Below are 18,494 nucleotides of genomic sequence, written 5' to 3'. Positions count from 1 at the left end.
ATAGAAATAAATACAGGGCCCACAATGTGCATACAACCTCAGTGACCAGTTAGTAATTATCAAATTCATCAGCGGTTTCACATCAATAAGGAAGGAAGAAATGTTTATTTGATGACAGACGGTTATATGGTGACAGACATAGGGAAAACACTGCCACCACTCCATGGGTTATATGGTGACAGACATAGGGAAAACACTGCCACCACTCCATGGGTTATATGGTGACAGACATAGGGAAAACACTGCCACCACTCCATGGGTTATATGGTGACAGACATAGGGAAAACACTGCCACCACTCCATGGGTTATATGGTGACAGACATAGGGAAAACACTGCCACCACTCCATGGGTTATATGGTGACAGACATAGGGAAAACACTGCCACCACTCCATGGGTTATATGGTGACAGACATAGGGAAAACACTGCCACCACTCCATGGGTTATATGGTGACAGACATAGGGAAAACACTGCCACCACTCCATGGGTTATATGGTGACAGACATAGGGAAAACACTGCCACCACTCCATGGGTTATATGGTGACAGACATAGGGAAAACACTGCCACCACTCCATGGGTTATATGGTGACAGACATAGGGAAAACACTGCCACCACTCCATGGGTTATATGGTGACAGACATAGGGAAAACACTGCCACCACTCCATGGGTTATATGGTGACAGACATAGGGAAAACACTGCCACCACTCCATGGGTTATATGGTGACAGACATAGGGAAAACACTGCCACCACTCCATGGGTTATATGGTGACAGACATAGGGAAAACACTGCCACCATTCATGGGTTATATGGTGACAGACATAGGGAAAACACTGCCACCACTCCATGGGTTATATGGTGACAGACATAGGGAAAACACTGCCACCACTCCATGGGTTATATGGTGACAGACATAGGGAAAACACTGCCACCACTCCATGGGTTATATGGTGACAGACATAGGGAAAACACTGCCACCACTCCATGGGTTATATGGTGACAGACATAGGGAAAACACTGCCACCACTCCATGGGTTATATGGTGACAGACATAGGGAAAACACTGCCACCACTCCATGGGTTATATGGTGACAGACATAGGGAAAACACTGCCACCACTCCATGGGTTATATGGTGACAGACATAGGGAAAACACTGCCACCACTCCATGGGTTATATGGTGACAGACATAGGGAAAACACTGCCACCACTCCATGGGTTATATGGTGACAGACATAGGGAAAACACTGCCACCACTCCATGGGTTATATGGTGACAGACATAGGGAAAACACTGCCACCACTCCATGGGTTATATGGTGACAGACATAGGGAAAACACTGCCACCACTCCATGGGTTATATGGTGACAGACATAGGGAAAACACTGCCACCACTCCATGGGTTATATGGTGACAGACATAGGGAAAACACTGCCACCATTCATGGGTTATATGGTGACAGACATAGGGAAAACACTGCCACCACTCCATGGGTTATATGGTGACAGACATAGGGAAAACACTGCCACCACTCCATGGGTTATATGGTGACAGACATAGGGAAAACACTGCCACCATTCCATGGGTTATATGGTGACAGACATAGGGAAAACACTGCCACCACTCCATGGGTTATATGGTGACAGACATAGGGAAAACACTGCCACCACTCCATGGGTTATATGGTGACAGACATAGGGAAAACACTGCCACCACTCCATGGGTTATATGGTGACAGACATAGGGAAAACACTGCCACCATTCATGGGTTATATGGTGACAGACATAGGGAAAACACTGCCACCACTCCATGGGTTATATGGTGACAGACATAGGGAAAACACTGCCACCACTCCATGGGTTATATGGTGACAGACATAGGGAAAACACTGCCACCATTCCATGGGTTATATGGTGACAGACATAGGGAAAACACTGCCACCACTCCATGGGTTATATGGTGACAGACATAGGGAAAACACTGCCACCACTCCATGGGTTATATGGTGACAGACATAGGGAAAACACTGCCACCACTCCATGGGTTATATGGTGACAGACATAGGGAAAACACTGCCACCACTCCATGGGTTATATGGTGACAGACATAGGGAAAACACTGCCACCACTCCATGGGTTATATGGTGACAGACATAGGGAAAACACTGCCACCACTCCATGGGTTATATGGTGACAGACATAGGGAAAACACTGCCACCACTCCATGGGTTATATGGTGACAGACATAGGGAAAACACTGCCACCACTCCATGGGTTATATGGTGACAGACATAGGGAAAACACTGCCACCATTCCATGGGTTATATGGTGACAGACATAGGGAAAACACTGCCACCATTCCATGGGTTATATGGTGACAGACATAGGGAAAACACTGCCACCACTCCATGGGTTATATGGTGACAGACATAGGGAAAACACTGCCACCACTCCATGGGTTATATGGTGACAGACATAGGGAAAACACTGCCACCACTCCATGGGTTATATGGTGACAGACATAGGGAAAACACTGCCACCACTCCATGGGTTATATGGTGACAGACATATGGGGAAAGACCACTGCCACCACATGGGTTATAATGACAGACATAGGGAAAACACTGCCACCACTCCATGGGTTATATGGTGACAGACATAGGGAAAACACTGCCACCACTCCATGGGTTATATGGTGACAGACATAGGGTTAAACTGACCATACATGGGATAATGACAGACATGGGGAAAACACTGCCACCACTCCATGGGTTATATGGTGACAGACATAGGGAAAACACTGCCACCACTCCATGGGTTATATGGTGACAGACATATGGTTAAAGACCATACAGATAATGACAGATAGGGAAAACACTGCCACCACTCCATGGGTTATATGGTGACAGACATAGGGAAAACACTGCCACCACTCCATGGGTTATATGGTGACAGACATATGGTTAAAGACCATACAGATAATGAGATGGGGAAAACACTGCCACCACTCCATGGGTTATATGGTGACAGACATAGGGAAAACACTGCCACCACTCCATGGGTTATATGGTGACAGACATATGGTTAAAGACCATACAGATAATGAGATGGGGAAAACACTGCCACCACTCCATGGGTTATATGGTGACAGACATAGGGAAAACACTGCCACCACTCCATGGGTTATATGGTGACAGACATATGGTTAAAGACCATACAGATAATGAGATGGGGAAAACACTGCCACCACTCCATGGGTTATATGGTGACAGACATAGGGAAAACACTGCCACCACTCCATGGGTTATATGGTGACAGACATAGGGTTAAAGACCATACAGATAATGAGATGGGGAAAACACTGCCACCACTCCATGGGTTATATGGTGACAGACATAGGGAAAACACTGCCACCACTCCATGGGTTATATGGTGACAGACATATGGTTAAAGACCATACAGACATGAGATGGGGAAAACACTGCCACCACTCCATGGGTTATATGGTGACAGACATAGGGAAAACACTGCCACCACTCCATGGGTTATATGGTGACAGACATATGGTTAAAGACCATACAGATAATGAGATGGGGAAAACACTGCCACCACTCCATGGGTTATATGGTGACAGACATAGGGAAAACACTGCCACCACTCCATGGGTTATATGGTGACAGACATATGGTTAAAGACCATACAGATATGGTGAGATGGGGAAAACACTGCCACCATTCATGGGTTATATGGTGACAGACATAGGGAAAACACTGCCACCACTCCATGGGTTATATGGTGACAGACATATGGTTAAAGACCATACAAATAATGAGATGGGGAAAACACTGCCACCATTCATGGGTTATATGGTGACAGACATAGGGAAAACACTGCCACCACTCCATGGGTTATATGGTGACAGACATATGGTTAAAGACCATACAGATAATGAGATGGGGAAAACACTGCCACCACTCCATGGGTTATATGGTGACAGACATAGGGAAAACACTGCCACCACTCCATGGGTTATATGGTGACAGACATATGGTTAAAGACCATACAGATAATGAGATGGGGAAAACACTGCCACCATTCATGGGTTATATGGTGACAGACATAGGGAAAACACTGCCACCACTCCATGGGTTATATGGTGACAGACATAGGGAAAAACTGACCATACAGATAATCATCCATGGGGATATGGTGACAGACATGGGGAAAACACTGCCACCATTCATGGGTTATATGGTGACAGACATAGGGAAAACACTGCCACCACTCCATGGGTTATATGGTGACAGACATATGGTTAAAGACCATACAGATAATGAGATGGGGAAAACACTGCCACCACTCCATGGGTTATATGGTGACAGACATATGGTTAACAGACCATACAGATAATGAGATGGGGAAAACACTGCCACCACTCCATGGGTTATATGGTGACAGACATAGGGAAAACACTGCCACCACTCCATGGGTTATATGGTGACAGACATATGGTTAAAGACCATACAGATAATGAGATGGGGAAAACACTGCCACCACTTCATGGGTTATATGGTGACAGACATAGGGAAAACACTGCCACCACTCCATGGGTTATATGGTGACAGACATGGGGTTAAACTGCCACCATACAAATAATGACAGACATGGGGAAAACACTGCCACCATTCATGGGTTATATGGTGACAGACATAGGGAAAACACTGCCACCACTCCATGGGTTATATGGTGACAGACATATGGTTAAAGACCATACAGATAATGAGATGGGGAAAACACTGCCACCACTCCATGGGTTATATGGTGACAGACATAGGGAAAACACTGCCACCACTCCATGGGTTATATGGTGACAGACATATGGTTAAAGACCATACAGATAATGAGATGGGGAAAACACTGCCACCATTCATGGGTTATATGGTGACAGACATAGGGAAAACACTGCCACCACTCCATGGGTTATCTGGTGACAGACATATGGTTAAAGACCATACAGATAATGAGATGGGGAAAACACTGCCACCATTCATGGGTTATATGGTGACAGACATAGGGAAAACACTGCCACCACTCCATGGGTTATATGGTGACAGACATATGGTTAAAGACCATACAAATAATGAGATGGGGAAAACACTGCCACCATTCATGGGTTATATGGTGACAGACATAGGGAAAACACTGCCACCACTCCATGGGTTATATGGTGACAGACATATGGTTAAAGACCATACAGATAATGAGATGGGGAAAACACTGCCACCACTCCATGGGTTATATGGTGACAGACATAGGGAAAACACTGCCACCACTCCATGGGTTATATGGTGACAGACATATGGTTAAAGACCATACAGATAATGAGATGGGGAAAACACTGCCACCATTCATGGGTTATATGGTGACAGACATAGGGAAAACACTGCCACCACTCCATGGGTTATCTGGTGACAGACATATGGTTAAAGACCATACAGATAATGAGATGGGGAAAACACTGCCACCATTCATGGGTTATATGGTGACAGACATAGGGAAAACACTGCCACCACTCCATGGGTTATATGGTGACAGACATATGGTTAAAGACCATACAGATAATGAGATGGGGAAAACACTGCCACCACTCCATGGGTTATATGGTGACAGACATATGGTTAAAGACCATACAGATAATGAGATGGGGAAAACACTGCCACCACTCCATGGGTTATATGGTGACAGACATATGGTTAAAGACCATACAGATAATGAGATGGGGAAAACACTGCCACCACTCCATGGGTTATATGGTGACAGACATAGGGAAAACACTGCCACCACTCCATGGGTTATATGGTGACAGACATATGGTTAAAGACCATACAGATAATGAGATGGGGAAAACACTGCCACCACTCCATGGGTTATATGGTGACAGACATAGGGAAAACACTGCCACCATTCATGGGTTATATGGTGACAGACATAGGGAAAACACTGCCACCACTCCATGGGTTATATGGTGACAGACATAGGGAAAACACTGCCACCACTCCATGGGTTATATGGTGACAGACATATGGTTAAAGACCATACAGATAATGAGATGGGGAAAACACTGCCACCATTCATGGGTTATATGGTGACAGACATAGGGAAAACACTGCCACCACTCCATGGGTTATATGGTGACAGACATATGGTTAAAGACCATACATATAATGAGATGGGGAAAAAACTGCCACCATTCATGGGTTATATGGTGACAGACATAGGGAAAACACTGCCACCACTCCATGGGTTATATGGTGACAGACATATGGTTAAAGACCATACAGATAATGAGATGGGGAAAACACTGCCACCATTCATGGGTTATATGGTGACAGACATAGGGAAAACACTGCCACCACTCCATGGGTTATATGGTGACAGACATATGGTTAAAGACCATACAGATAATGAGATGGGGAAAACACTGCCACCATTCATTGGTTATATGGTGACAGACATAGGGAAAACACTGCCACCACTCCATGGGTTATATGGTGACAGACATATGGTTAAAGACCATACAGATAATGAGATGGGGAAAACACTGCCACCACTCCATGGGTTATATGGTGACAGACATATGGTTAAAGACCATACAGATAATGAGATGGGGAAACGCTGCCACCACTCCATGAGTTACTCTTTTCAATTACTATCAATGGAGCTTTCACATACGCCACCCCACAAACAGGATAGTACCTACAACAGCCTGTGTTACACGAACTGTGCATCGGGCACTGGCTGGAACACCAGCCCACTGGGTCCACCTGCAAGGATTGATTCTAGATAGATCGCACATCAGGCGAGCAATTTACCACTGGGCTCTGTGCCACTCCAGTAGATGAAGAAAGATGAGTTTATAAATATGTCATTCTACTTGCCTCCAGAATATCCTACAGCACTAACCTCCACATATGGTCAAATACAAATTGTTTCTGGGTTTGCTCTTGCATTAATTAGTCCATAGTTTTTACTTCTCACTGGCTACACAGATAGTTGATGTTAACAATTATCTTGCATTCCAATTTAAAAGAGTCCAAAATCATGTTCTTTAATTAAAAAAAATATTAATATTTAAGTTCCAGATGCAAGGACATTGTGTTTTAGGCCTTCCCTGAACATCCTCCCCCACCACCCCTAAATACACTATGTTTCAAAGGTCTCATCAAATACCTAGATGACCCACACACATGCAAAATATGGCTATTAAATGTGACAGATGCAAAATAAGCTATGGGCCTGGCTATTAAATTTATTTATTTTAATTGGGTGAATAAAATTTGCTGTCATAATTGTTATTGTGTTAAGAAATACCTGGGTTCTTGATTTGGCGAAATGTTCCGCTCACCTGGAACTAGACCTGATTTGCTGTGATAATTGTTATTATGCTAAGAAATACCTGGGTTCTTGATTTGGCGAAATGTTCCGCTCACCTGGAACTAGACCTGATTTGCTGTGTAAATGTAAACAATTGCTACACCATTGTGAACTATTAAACAGTGACGTTGTCAACCCTGTTTGGTTATCATCACATCACTGACACTGAATCGGGTACTCTAGCAACATGACACAATCACACTGCTGATTAGAGAGAACTTTAACACATGATAAACACAAACAAGTACGACTACCAAGTAGAACAACACTTGACAGCAGTGAAAGACCATCACAGAGTGACCATTGTAAATGGTAGGTTGAGTTCACCACTGTTTTGAGTGGGTACAACAAGCTACCTTTGACCAAGAAGGCTTATCTTGGGTTAATGGGAACTACACAGTACAATGTTCAGTAATCACAATAACAGACACAATTGCATCATTTCCAATTTGGTAAAATATCTCTTACCCCCTATTGTTAGGGTTAGATTTAGGGTTAGGTTCCCTCTTTATAAATCATAAATGTATCAATATAATGGGGGCAACAGGTGGGAATCCTTCCATTAATTCTGTCAGCTAATACAAATTCCAGATTAAAATCAACCTCCACTTAAGGGATTTGAACCTGGAACTGTCTGTACACAAGTCCTGTGTTCAAAAATTCAGTGCTCTACTAACTGAGGTTTTACTAAAAACAGGAACATTCACCGTACTGAGTGCCATCCGGCACACTTTATACCCAAACACTAATCTGTCAGTGAAATGACACTTTATTTCCAGTGTCACTGAATTGTTACCTGTAGTGAGAAGCCAAAAATATATGTAATATTGAGAACATAATTCGATTTCCAAAACAAAATCACATAACAGACATCCAATTAATGACTTGTTTAGTGTCCTAGCTAAAGCGGAGTTGTGACTGTAGGCATCTTGTTCAACTTAGCACGAGACTGGATGGATTCATGTTGGTAATCGTCATTATTACTTTCAGTTTAATATAACACATTACTATGGAGATTAAAACCTAATGCATATATTGTAAATGATTACATAAATATTCTATAGAATAAAATTTTAACACCACAAAAATAATAATCAAAAATTTCTGGACATATATAATGTAACTGTAATAGGGCCTATATGTCTGCATTCAAAGGTGAATTTCTAAGGGGGTAGAAGGTGTTTTGGTTACTACACACACAAGTGAGGACACACCCTTTCAAAAATCGTGAGTCGTGACAGTTGGGTATATAGGAAAGCCAACAAAAGACGCTGTCAAACAGAAACTGTAAAAAGAGTCACTCAAGCAGTGAAGGCTGAAGCACGCAACAACTTTTGTAAACATATGGGCGTTTCCAATTTTCAAACACATGGTGGATACGGAGATCCCACAGATTATAATAAAATAAACAACAATTTAGTCCCATGTTATTTGTCTCATACCCTGATTAAAACTCTAAAACCAATTAGCTAAAGTGAGAAAGAAGCCGTTAGTTTAAGAACCATATGGTAGCCCACGTGCGGGCATGTATCATACGGCCTGGCTGTCACACGCTTACCATGTTTGCGCTGGTCGGAAAAACGTCGCTTTCCAACAGCTCAGACATGTCTGAGTCGTCCAAGTCGCCAAACTTTTCATCACTTCCGTAGAGAAGGTCCATGGTCGGAGTCCCTAGAGGTATCCGTTAGGATGTTACCCCACGGGATGGGTCGAATCCGGTGAAAATCTGGAGAAACGCGAAAACAGCCCGTCGTCGTCCTCGGCTAGAAATTGTAAGGCCGAACCGAAGTACACACTATTGAAATATACATCCGCGCGAGGAACTCCCCACTTGAACAGAAAAATTTGTTAAAAGCTCCAGCTGTTGTAGTATTGATATTTCTGACCAACAAAATTGTTGATGTAAGTCGAACATATGTCCATCGAAGTTAGCAGCACTTTCTGAAGTTTAATATTAAGGAATCAAAACAATAGAATATTCATGAATATGCAACAACAACGCACCAAGATACAAAAGCCACGTCTGTGTTCTACTTAATTTAACCAATCAGGAATAAGTATTCATTTCTTGGTCTGTCATGTGATCGTTTGAGCTAAATATAACATAATAAACATTGCAGCACGTGGTTAACTTCATGACAGTTGTGCGTTATTAACGTAACTGTAAATTTGCAGTACTAAGTTAAACAGTGTACTACTTTACAAATAGGGTTAGCGCATTAAACAGAACTATGTTGAACATTTATATATATATATATATATAGCTCTACCATTAATTTATATATTTTGTTGGGATGTATTAAATATTTTTTTATTTTTTTATTTTATTGGCTTATACTATATACTTTTATTTTCGAAACTGCAATTTAAGAAATTACCATTAAGTATTAACCAATAATTATTTCCGGGGAAGATTTACCTCCCTCATTGTCTTGCTTCGTATTTAGAATCATGTAAGTCAATGTTCCGCCCCGCCCCCATCATTAATCTTGATCGCCTAACGCCTTTTGACAATATAGTGTGCCGGCCCGATTATAAAGTTTGTTTTGTTAACAATACCACTAGAGCACAATGAGTTATTAATCATCGGCTATTGGATGTCAAACATTTAGTAATTTTGACTGCGCCTCAAGCGAGCGCTGAGCTACTCGATTATATTAAGCAGCCCACACTCGAGTTTGTATTATATATTCACATAGCCCGAGTACTCTGACAGTTATTAGCCCGTCCAAATATCCGTCTAGCTCTCTTACAGTCACAGTACTCGGGCTAATATTCACATAGCCCGAGTACTCTGACAGTTATTAGCCCGTCCAAATATCCGTCTAGCTCTCTTACAGTCACAGTACTCGGGCTAATATTCACATAGCCCGAGTACTCTGACAGTTACTAGCCCGTCCAAGTGTCCGTCTAGCTCTCTTACAGTCACAGTACTCGGGCTAATATTCACATAGCCCGAGTACTCTGACAGTTACTAGCCCGTCCAAATATCCGTCTAGCTCTCTTACAGTCACAGTACTCGGGCTAATATTCACATAGCCCGAGTACTCTGACAGTTACTAGCCCGTCCAAATATCCGTCTAGCTCTCTTACAGTCACAGTACTCGGGCTAATATTCACATAGCCCGAGTACTCTGACAGTTACTAGCCCGTCCAAATATCCGTCTAGCTCTCTTACAGTCACAGTACTCGGGCTAATATTCACATAGCCCGAGTACTCTGACAGTTACTAGCCCGTCCAAATATCCGTCTAGCTCTCTTACAGTCACAGTACTCGGGCTAATATTCACATAGCCCGAGTACTCTGACAGTTACTAGCCCGTCCAAATGTCCGTCTAGCTCTCTTACAGTCACAGTACTCGGGCTAATATTCACATAGCCCGAGTACTCTGACAGTTACTAGCCCGTCCAAATGTCCGTCTAGCTCTCTTACAGTCACAGTACTCGGGCTAATATTCACATAGCCCGAGTACTCTGACAGTTATTAGCCCGTCTAAATGTCCGTCTAGCTCTCTTACAGTCACAGTACTCGGGCTAATATTCACATAGCCCGAGTACTCTGACAGTTATTAGCCCGTCCAAATGTCCGTCTAGCTCTCTTACAGTCACAGTACTCGGGCTAATATTCACATAGCCCGAGTACTCTGACAGTTATTAGCCCGTCCAAATGTCCGTCTAGCTCTCTTACAGTCACAGTACTCGGGCTAATATTCACATAGCCCGAGTACTCTGACAGTTATTAGCCCGTCCAAATGTCCGTCTAGCTCTCTTACAGTCAAGAGTACTTGGGCTAATATTCACATAGCCCGAGTACTCTGACAGTTATTAGCCCGTCCAAGTGTCCGTCTAGCTCTCTTACAGTCACAGTACTCGGGCTAATATTCACATAGCCCGAGTACTCTGACAGTTATTAGCCCGTCCAAGTGTCCGTCTAGCTCTCTTACAGTCACAGTACTCGGACTAATATTCACATAGCCCGAGTACTCTTGACAGTTACTAGCCCATCCAAATGTCCGTCTAGCTCTCTTACAGTCACAGTACTCGGGCTAATATTCACATAGCCCGAGTACTCTGACAGTTACTAAGCCGTCCAAATGTCCGTCTAGCTCTCTTACAGTCACAGCATCGGGCTAATATTCACATAGCCCGAGTACTCTGACAGTTATTAGCCCGTCCAAATGTCCGTCTAGCTCTCTTACAGTCACAGTACTCGGGCTAATATTCACATAGCCCGAGTACTCTGACAGTTATTAGCCCGTCCAAATGTCCGTCTAGCTCTCTTACAGTCAGAGTACTAGGGCTAATATTCACATAGCCCGAGTACTCTGACAGTTACTAGCCCGTCCAAATGTCCGTCTAGCTCTCTTACAGTCACAGTACTCGGGCTAATATTCACATAGCCCGAGTACTCTGACAGTTACTAAGCCGTCCAAATGTCCGTCTAGCTCTCTTACAGTCACAGTACTCGGGCTAATATCCACATAGCCCGAGTACTCTGACAGTTACTAGCCCGTCCAAATGTCCGTCTAGCTCTCTTACAGTCACAGTACTCGGGCTAATATTCACATAGCCCGAGTACTCTGACAGTTATTAGCCCGTCCAAATGTCCGTCTAGCTCTCTTACAGTCACAGCATCGGGCTAATATTCACATAGCCCGAGTACTCTGACAGTTACTAGCCCATCCAAATGTCCGTCTAGCTCTCTTACAGTCACAGTACTCGGGCTAATATTCACATAGCCCGAGTACTCTGACAGTTACTAGCCCATCCAAATGTCCGTCTAGCTCTCTTACAGTCACAGCATCGGGCTAATATTCACATAGCCCGAGTACTCTGACAGTTATTAGCCCGTCCAAATGTCCGTCTAGCTCTCTTACAGTCACAGTACTCGGGCTAATATTCACAATGATGGTCATGTAGGCTACTCCTTCATTCATTTCTACTTATTCTCGTGCTTACATCCAATTAAGGTTCAAGTTCTTTATTTGCTTTGAGTTTTACAACTCAGCAGCTGAATACATAACATAAATAATACAACTCAGCAGCTGAATACATAACATAAATAATACAACTCAGCAGCTGAATACATAACATAAATAATACAACATAGTTATACAAAATACACACGTACAAGTTCAAGCACGCTGTCCTGCACGCACACATCAGCTATCTAGACTGTCTGTCCAGAACAGCGGGTTATGTTCAGTTGTTAGTGGTTAGTAAGAGAGAAGTTGTAATGGTGGCCTCACACCCATCCACTAAGTCGTTATATTCGCTCTGGGTGGGAGCCGGTGCTAGGAAGCGAACCCAATACCAACCACCTTAGCCACGGACACCTGCCAATAGCAGCAAGGGATCTCTTATATTCACGGGATAGCAGTGACATAACGTAGTCTGGACCTGACAGGGGTCGAATATGACCCTAGCTGGCCGTTTTGGATATATTTTCCCTGGAAACCTATAATATGAATAGCCTAACATTGCACTGTAAAACTTGTTTTAGTCTCAGCATGGAGGTTCGTCCGAACTCCACCCCGCCACCGCTTACGCCCATCGATAGCATATACTACAGTCTTTGATGGTCGTATGACACTGATTGAAATGGGTATGACTGTAGGGGTTCAAGTTTGTAATTATTCCCAGTATTAAAGTTTGTTTTGTTTAAAGTTTGTTGTATTTAACGACGTCTCTAGAGTACATTGATTTTTATCTTATCATCGGCTATTGGACGTCAAACATATGATCATTCTGACATATTTCTTTAGAGAAAACCCGCTGCCGCCACATAGGCTACTCTTTCCAATAAGCAGCAAGGGGTCATTTATATGCATTTCCCCACAGACAGGACAGCACATACCACGGCCTTTGATGAACCAGTTGTGGACCACTGGTTGGAATGGAAAATAGCGTTTTGTTTAACGACACCACTAGAGCACATTGATTTATTAATCATCGGCTACTGGATGTTAAACATTTGATAATTTTGACATATAGTCTTAGAAAGGAAACCCACTGCATTTTTCCATTAGTAGCAAGGGATCTTTTACAGAGTTCGACAAATCCGCTAGCCCGGGACTAGTGCTTTTTAACACAGGGCTAGTGACAAATGCAAAACCAGTAGCTCGATAGGCTAGTGGCTTTAAAAACAACAAAAAACACCGTAAGCTCACGATGTTTTTCATCCACTGACGTACGTTTGATAAATGTTATTCTGACATTTGTCATTGCATAATGTCAACAAATCAATACTGTAAGTATATATTAATATTCAACTTGAAGTAGACTTCTATAAAATGCAGTAACAAGAAGTTTTTACATTGTCAATTACAACAATACACACGATACAGACTGTGTTCCTTTTTCACTTTTAAAAGTTTCATGGACAGGAAACAATCTTAATAAAACGCGTTTTGATTAGTTGTACAAGTCACGTGGTCATACCATGTCTTTTATATGCACCATCCCACAGACAGTATAACACATACCACGGCCTTTGAAATACCAGTCGTGGTGCACTGGCTACAACGATATTCTCTGTATGTTTGGTAACAAGTTGGTTCTACACTTTCTCACACACACTGCCACCCAAACACGTCTAGAACGATATTCTCTGTATGTTCGGTAACAAGTTGGTTCTACACTTTCTCACACACACTGCCACCCAAACACGTCTAGAACGATATTCTCTGTATGTTCGGTAACAAGTTGGTTCTACACTTTCTCACACACACTGCCACCCAAACACGTCTAGAACGATATTCTCTGTATGTTCGGTAACAAGTTGGTTCTACACTTTCTCACACACACTGCCACCCAAACACGTCTAGAACGATATTCTCTGTATGTTCGGTAACAAGTTGGTTCTACACTTTCTCACACACACTGCCACCCAAACACGTCTAGGACCACCATGCCATGTGTGTGATATAAATCATGGTTTGGCTGGCCTGTCTAAACTCGATCCCTGCTTTAATAGACATGTGTTTTCAATTAGTCTGGTGTTTCAACCCTTGTTCATGTCTGTCGCTTGCAGCATGTTACAGTTAGTTTTATTAAACAGTTCATACTGGACTCGAACAGGCGGCAGGTCAATGGGGTAGCATGGGTGTTATTATTTACCATATATATATATATATATATATATATATATATATATATATATATATATATATATATATATATACTGAACAAAATAAGAAACTTCCGCTAACTTTGCTTGAACATAACTTGATGAAAACAAACCGGGGGAATAATTGTTATATATGCGTTTAAAGAGTGTTCCATGATGCATCGTTTGGTGCAAAAATCATGGCCATAGGTTAACAGAAACTGGGAGAAATTTTGACCAAGTGTGGTATGGGTTTAAAAAAAAACCCACCCACTTAATAACGGGTATGTCCACCTCTTGAATTGACCACTGCAGTGCATCGCAGGCGCATAGAATTGACTAAAGTGTTGATTTCTGCCTGTGGAATATTGTTCCATTCCTGAATGAGCGCTTGACGAAGTTTGTTGACGTTAGCGGGTGGGTTGGGACGACGCCTCAATCGTCTGTCCAGACTATCCCAGACATGCTCGATGGGGTTGAGATTAGGACTTTTAGCGGGCCAGTCATCAATGAAATCAATGTTATTTGTCCTAAGAAAATTTACAGTGTCTCTAGCTGTATGAGAGGTGGCATTATCATGCTGAAAAATCGAGATGTTGGCGTTGTTATGGAACAGAGGAATGACGTGATGAGCGAGAATGTCATCGCGGTAACGTTGAGCATTTAAATTACCATCAATGACGATAACCATGGGCAATGGCTGTCCAGACCTTGACACAACCCCCACCCCCGAAACGATCTCTTTCAAGAACACAACAGTCAGCATAGCGTTCATTTCTCCTACGGTAGACGCGCACCCTGCCATCACCACGTTGTAAAGAAAATCTGGATTCATCCGAAAAAAGAACGGTATTCCAGCGTCGCCGTATCCAACGAATGTGTACACGTGCCCAATTAAGACGATTTAGACGATGACGTTGCGTTAAAACGCATCCGACGTAAGGACGTCGTGCATGTAAACCGTTTTCCCGCAGACGATTACGAACAGTTTGCCCACTGATTCGGTTATTATGAAGCCCAGGTGTGTTAGCAGCAGTAGCAGTGGCAGTTTGGAATCGATTGCGCAAATGCGTGTTCATGATATAGCGGTCTTGACCACGCGTTGTAACACGCGGACGTCCACGACGTGGCAAGTCGTTGGTGCTTCCTGTCGTTCGACATCTTACGCGAAGATATCGTATCGCTCGACTAAAACTCCCAACATGCCTTGCAACGTTTTCTGTCGACATGCCAGCATCAAGCATGCCAATCGCCTGTTCGCGTAAATTATTGGGTATTCTTGGCATACTAAAAATGCTACGATGTAAAAAAACGTTAATTTTTTTACACATTTTGGAGCGTTTTCGTTCACTTGACAACAATGTCAGTAAGACAAGTAAAACAAATTGACCGAATACTACACGGGCCATGTCGAACCATGCATGCACGTGCAAATTGAATTTCACGTTGTCGACGATTAACAGTGCAAAAATAATCGATAAAATTCATGAATCCTGATAATACAGCTCAAAACTAATACTACCTATATAATTTCATTACACAATGAATTCTTTAACACAGCAAATACTATACGTACAAATCGGAAGTTTCTTTTTTTGTTCAGTATATATATATATATATATATATATATATATATATATATATATATATATAGATAGATAGATAGATAGATAGATAGATAGATAGATATGTACATAGGAAAGGTGAACATTATTTTGTATAACGACACCACTAGATCACGTTGATTTATTAATCATCTGCTATTGGTTGTCAAACATTTGGTAATTCTGACATATAATCTCACAAGAATGGCAGCACATACCACGGCCTTTAAAAAAGACCAGCCAAAGAAAGTATCCACCGAGAGGATTCGATCCTACGACAGAAGCACATGAGGCGAGCGCTTTACCGACTGCACAAAACATAATGGGGGGGGGGGGGGGGGGGGGGGTGTTGTGTACTAATGACGAGGTGCGAAGGTAATTACTTTTATAGGCTTAAAACACCATACTAGTAGTAGTAGTAGTAATAGTAGTAATAGTAGTAGTAGTACTAGTAGTACTAGTAGTAGTAGTAGTAATAGTAGTAGTAGTAGTACTACTACTAGTAGTAGTAGTAGTAGTAGTACTACTAGTAGTAGTAGTAGTAGTACTACTAGTAGTAGTAGTAGTAGTAGTACTACTAGTAGTAGTAGTAGTAGTAGTACTACTAGTAGTAGTAGTAGTAGTAGTACTACTAGTAGTAGTAGTAGTAGTAGTAGTACTACTAGTAGTAGTAGTAGTAGTAGTACTAGTAGTAGTACTAGTAGTAGTACTAGTACTAGTAGTAGTAGTTGTACTAGTAGTAGTAGTAGTAGTAGTAGTAGTAGTTTATTTACTTTAAGCCGTGTGGCTCATAAGCATACAAGTATATACACTATTATAAGTCATATATAGATAATCATCAGCATAAACATAAGCAAGTGGATGTGTATTTGGAGGATGGACAGTTATACATGTTGCGATCTTAAATGTAATGCATGTTTTAAATATTTTCCAAGGTTACAAAGTTGTTTTCTATTCTAGTACTACCACCACCAAATTCTATATACACCATGTCAATGGTAATTATATAGAATAATGAATATTAGTATACTGATTGAAAGAAAATAAGAGAACACATACACTGTAACAGCTGATATTGACTACACAGGCCTGTTAGAACCGGGGGGAGGTGGGTATTCCCTAACTTAAGAACGAAAATGTACGGTGGGTTTTTTTACACCCACTAGAGAAGGTGCGTGAGCAGGAATTTATGCAGGGGGTCTACACTGAGGCGAGCGAAATTTGCAAGGGGGGTGGAGCCATGCTCCCCTTGGAAAATATGCGCCTGTGGAGACTATTCCCACACTCACAAAAGATTGTAACTCTCCCCCCCCCCCCATTCCGCCTCTGCAGATACGGGTTTGTCTTGATATAGCTGAAGATGAATTACATTTTATTTTTATATGTACATTGTGTAATGATTTAAGAATTAAATATCTGCCAATAAATACAGATGTGAACCTAACAGAAGCAAAATGATAATCTTTCTGAATACAAAAAGTAATGTTTATAAATGGAAATTAAGTAAATTTGTCTTCGATGCTTTGAGAGCTCGAGAAGTATTCTATAATAATAACCCCCTGCAAATAGACAGAGTTTAACTAATTTAGTAAATAGCTAACTGTGATAATAAATTAAATAGTTTAGCACTTTGCAACATTTTAATTACTTTTATTGTTGTTTTGAGCCTTTCTCGTGCATTAATAAATGTTTTTTTGGATAAAGGGGTAGAAAGGGTAGTACATTTTGTGCCGTCCTAAAGATGGTAGTTTGGCTAGTGTGTCTGCAGGAGGTACATACCAATCGGTACTGACCGCATGGCTAGTGTGTCTGCAGGAGGTACATACCAATCGGTACTGACCGCATGGCTAGTGTGTCTGCAGGAGGTACATACCAATCGGTACTGACCGCATGGCTAGTGTGTCTGCAGGAGGTACATACCAATCGGTACTGACCGCATGGCTAGTGTGTCTGCAGGAGGTACATACCAATCGGTACTGACCGCATGGCTAGTGTGTCTGCAGGAGGTACATACCAATCGGTACTGACCGCATGGCTAGTGTGTCTGCAGGAGGTACATACCAATCGGTACTGACCGCATGGCTAGTGTGTCTGCAGGAGGTACATACCAATCGGTACTGACCGCATGGCTAGTGTGTCTGCAGGAGGTACATACCAATCGGTACTGACCGCATGGCTAGTGTGTCTGCAGGAGGTACATACCAATCGGTACTGACCGCATGGCTAGTGTGTCTGCAGGAGGTACATACCAATCGGTACTGACCGCATGGCTAGTGTGTCTGCAGGAGGTACATACCAATCGGTACTGACCGCATGGCTAGTGTGTCTGCAGGAGGTACATA

General features: G+C 42.4%; 1 protein-coding gene across 1 annotated transcript in view; it reads right to left on the bottom strand.

Moving 5' to 3' along the window:
* The window catches only part of LOC121371906 (cyclic AMP-responsive element-binding protein 3-like protein 1), a 47,444-nt gene extending 38,057 nt beyond the window's left edge, over positions 1 to 9,387 (bottom strand). The window contains exon 1 of the mRNA XM_041498147.1: positions 8,999 to 9,387. Coding sequence (XP_041354081.1) covers positions 8,999 to 9,100 — 102 coding nt within the window. The 5' untranslated portion in view covers positions 9,101 to 9,387. The remainder of the gene's footprint in view (positions 1 to 8,998) is intronic.
* Between the last annotated feature and the right edge of the window lie 9,107 nt (positions 9,388 to 18,494).

Source organism: Gigantopelta aegis, chromosome 4 (genome assembly GCF_016097555.1).
Source record: "Gigantopelta aegis isolate Gae_Host chromosome 4, Gae_host_genome, whole genome shotgun sequence".
Taxonomy (NCBI): Eukaryota; Metazoa; Mollusca; class Gastropoda; order Neomphalida; family Peltospiridae; genus Gigantopelta; species Gigantopelta aegis.
Note: the sequence above shows the minus strand (reverse complement) of the source record. Positions and strands in the feature narration are given on the sequence as shown.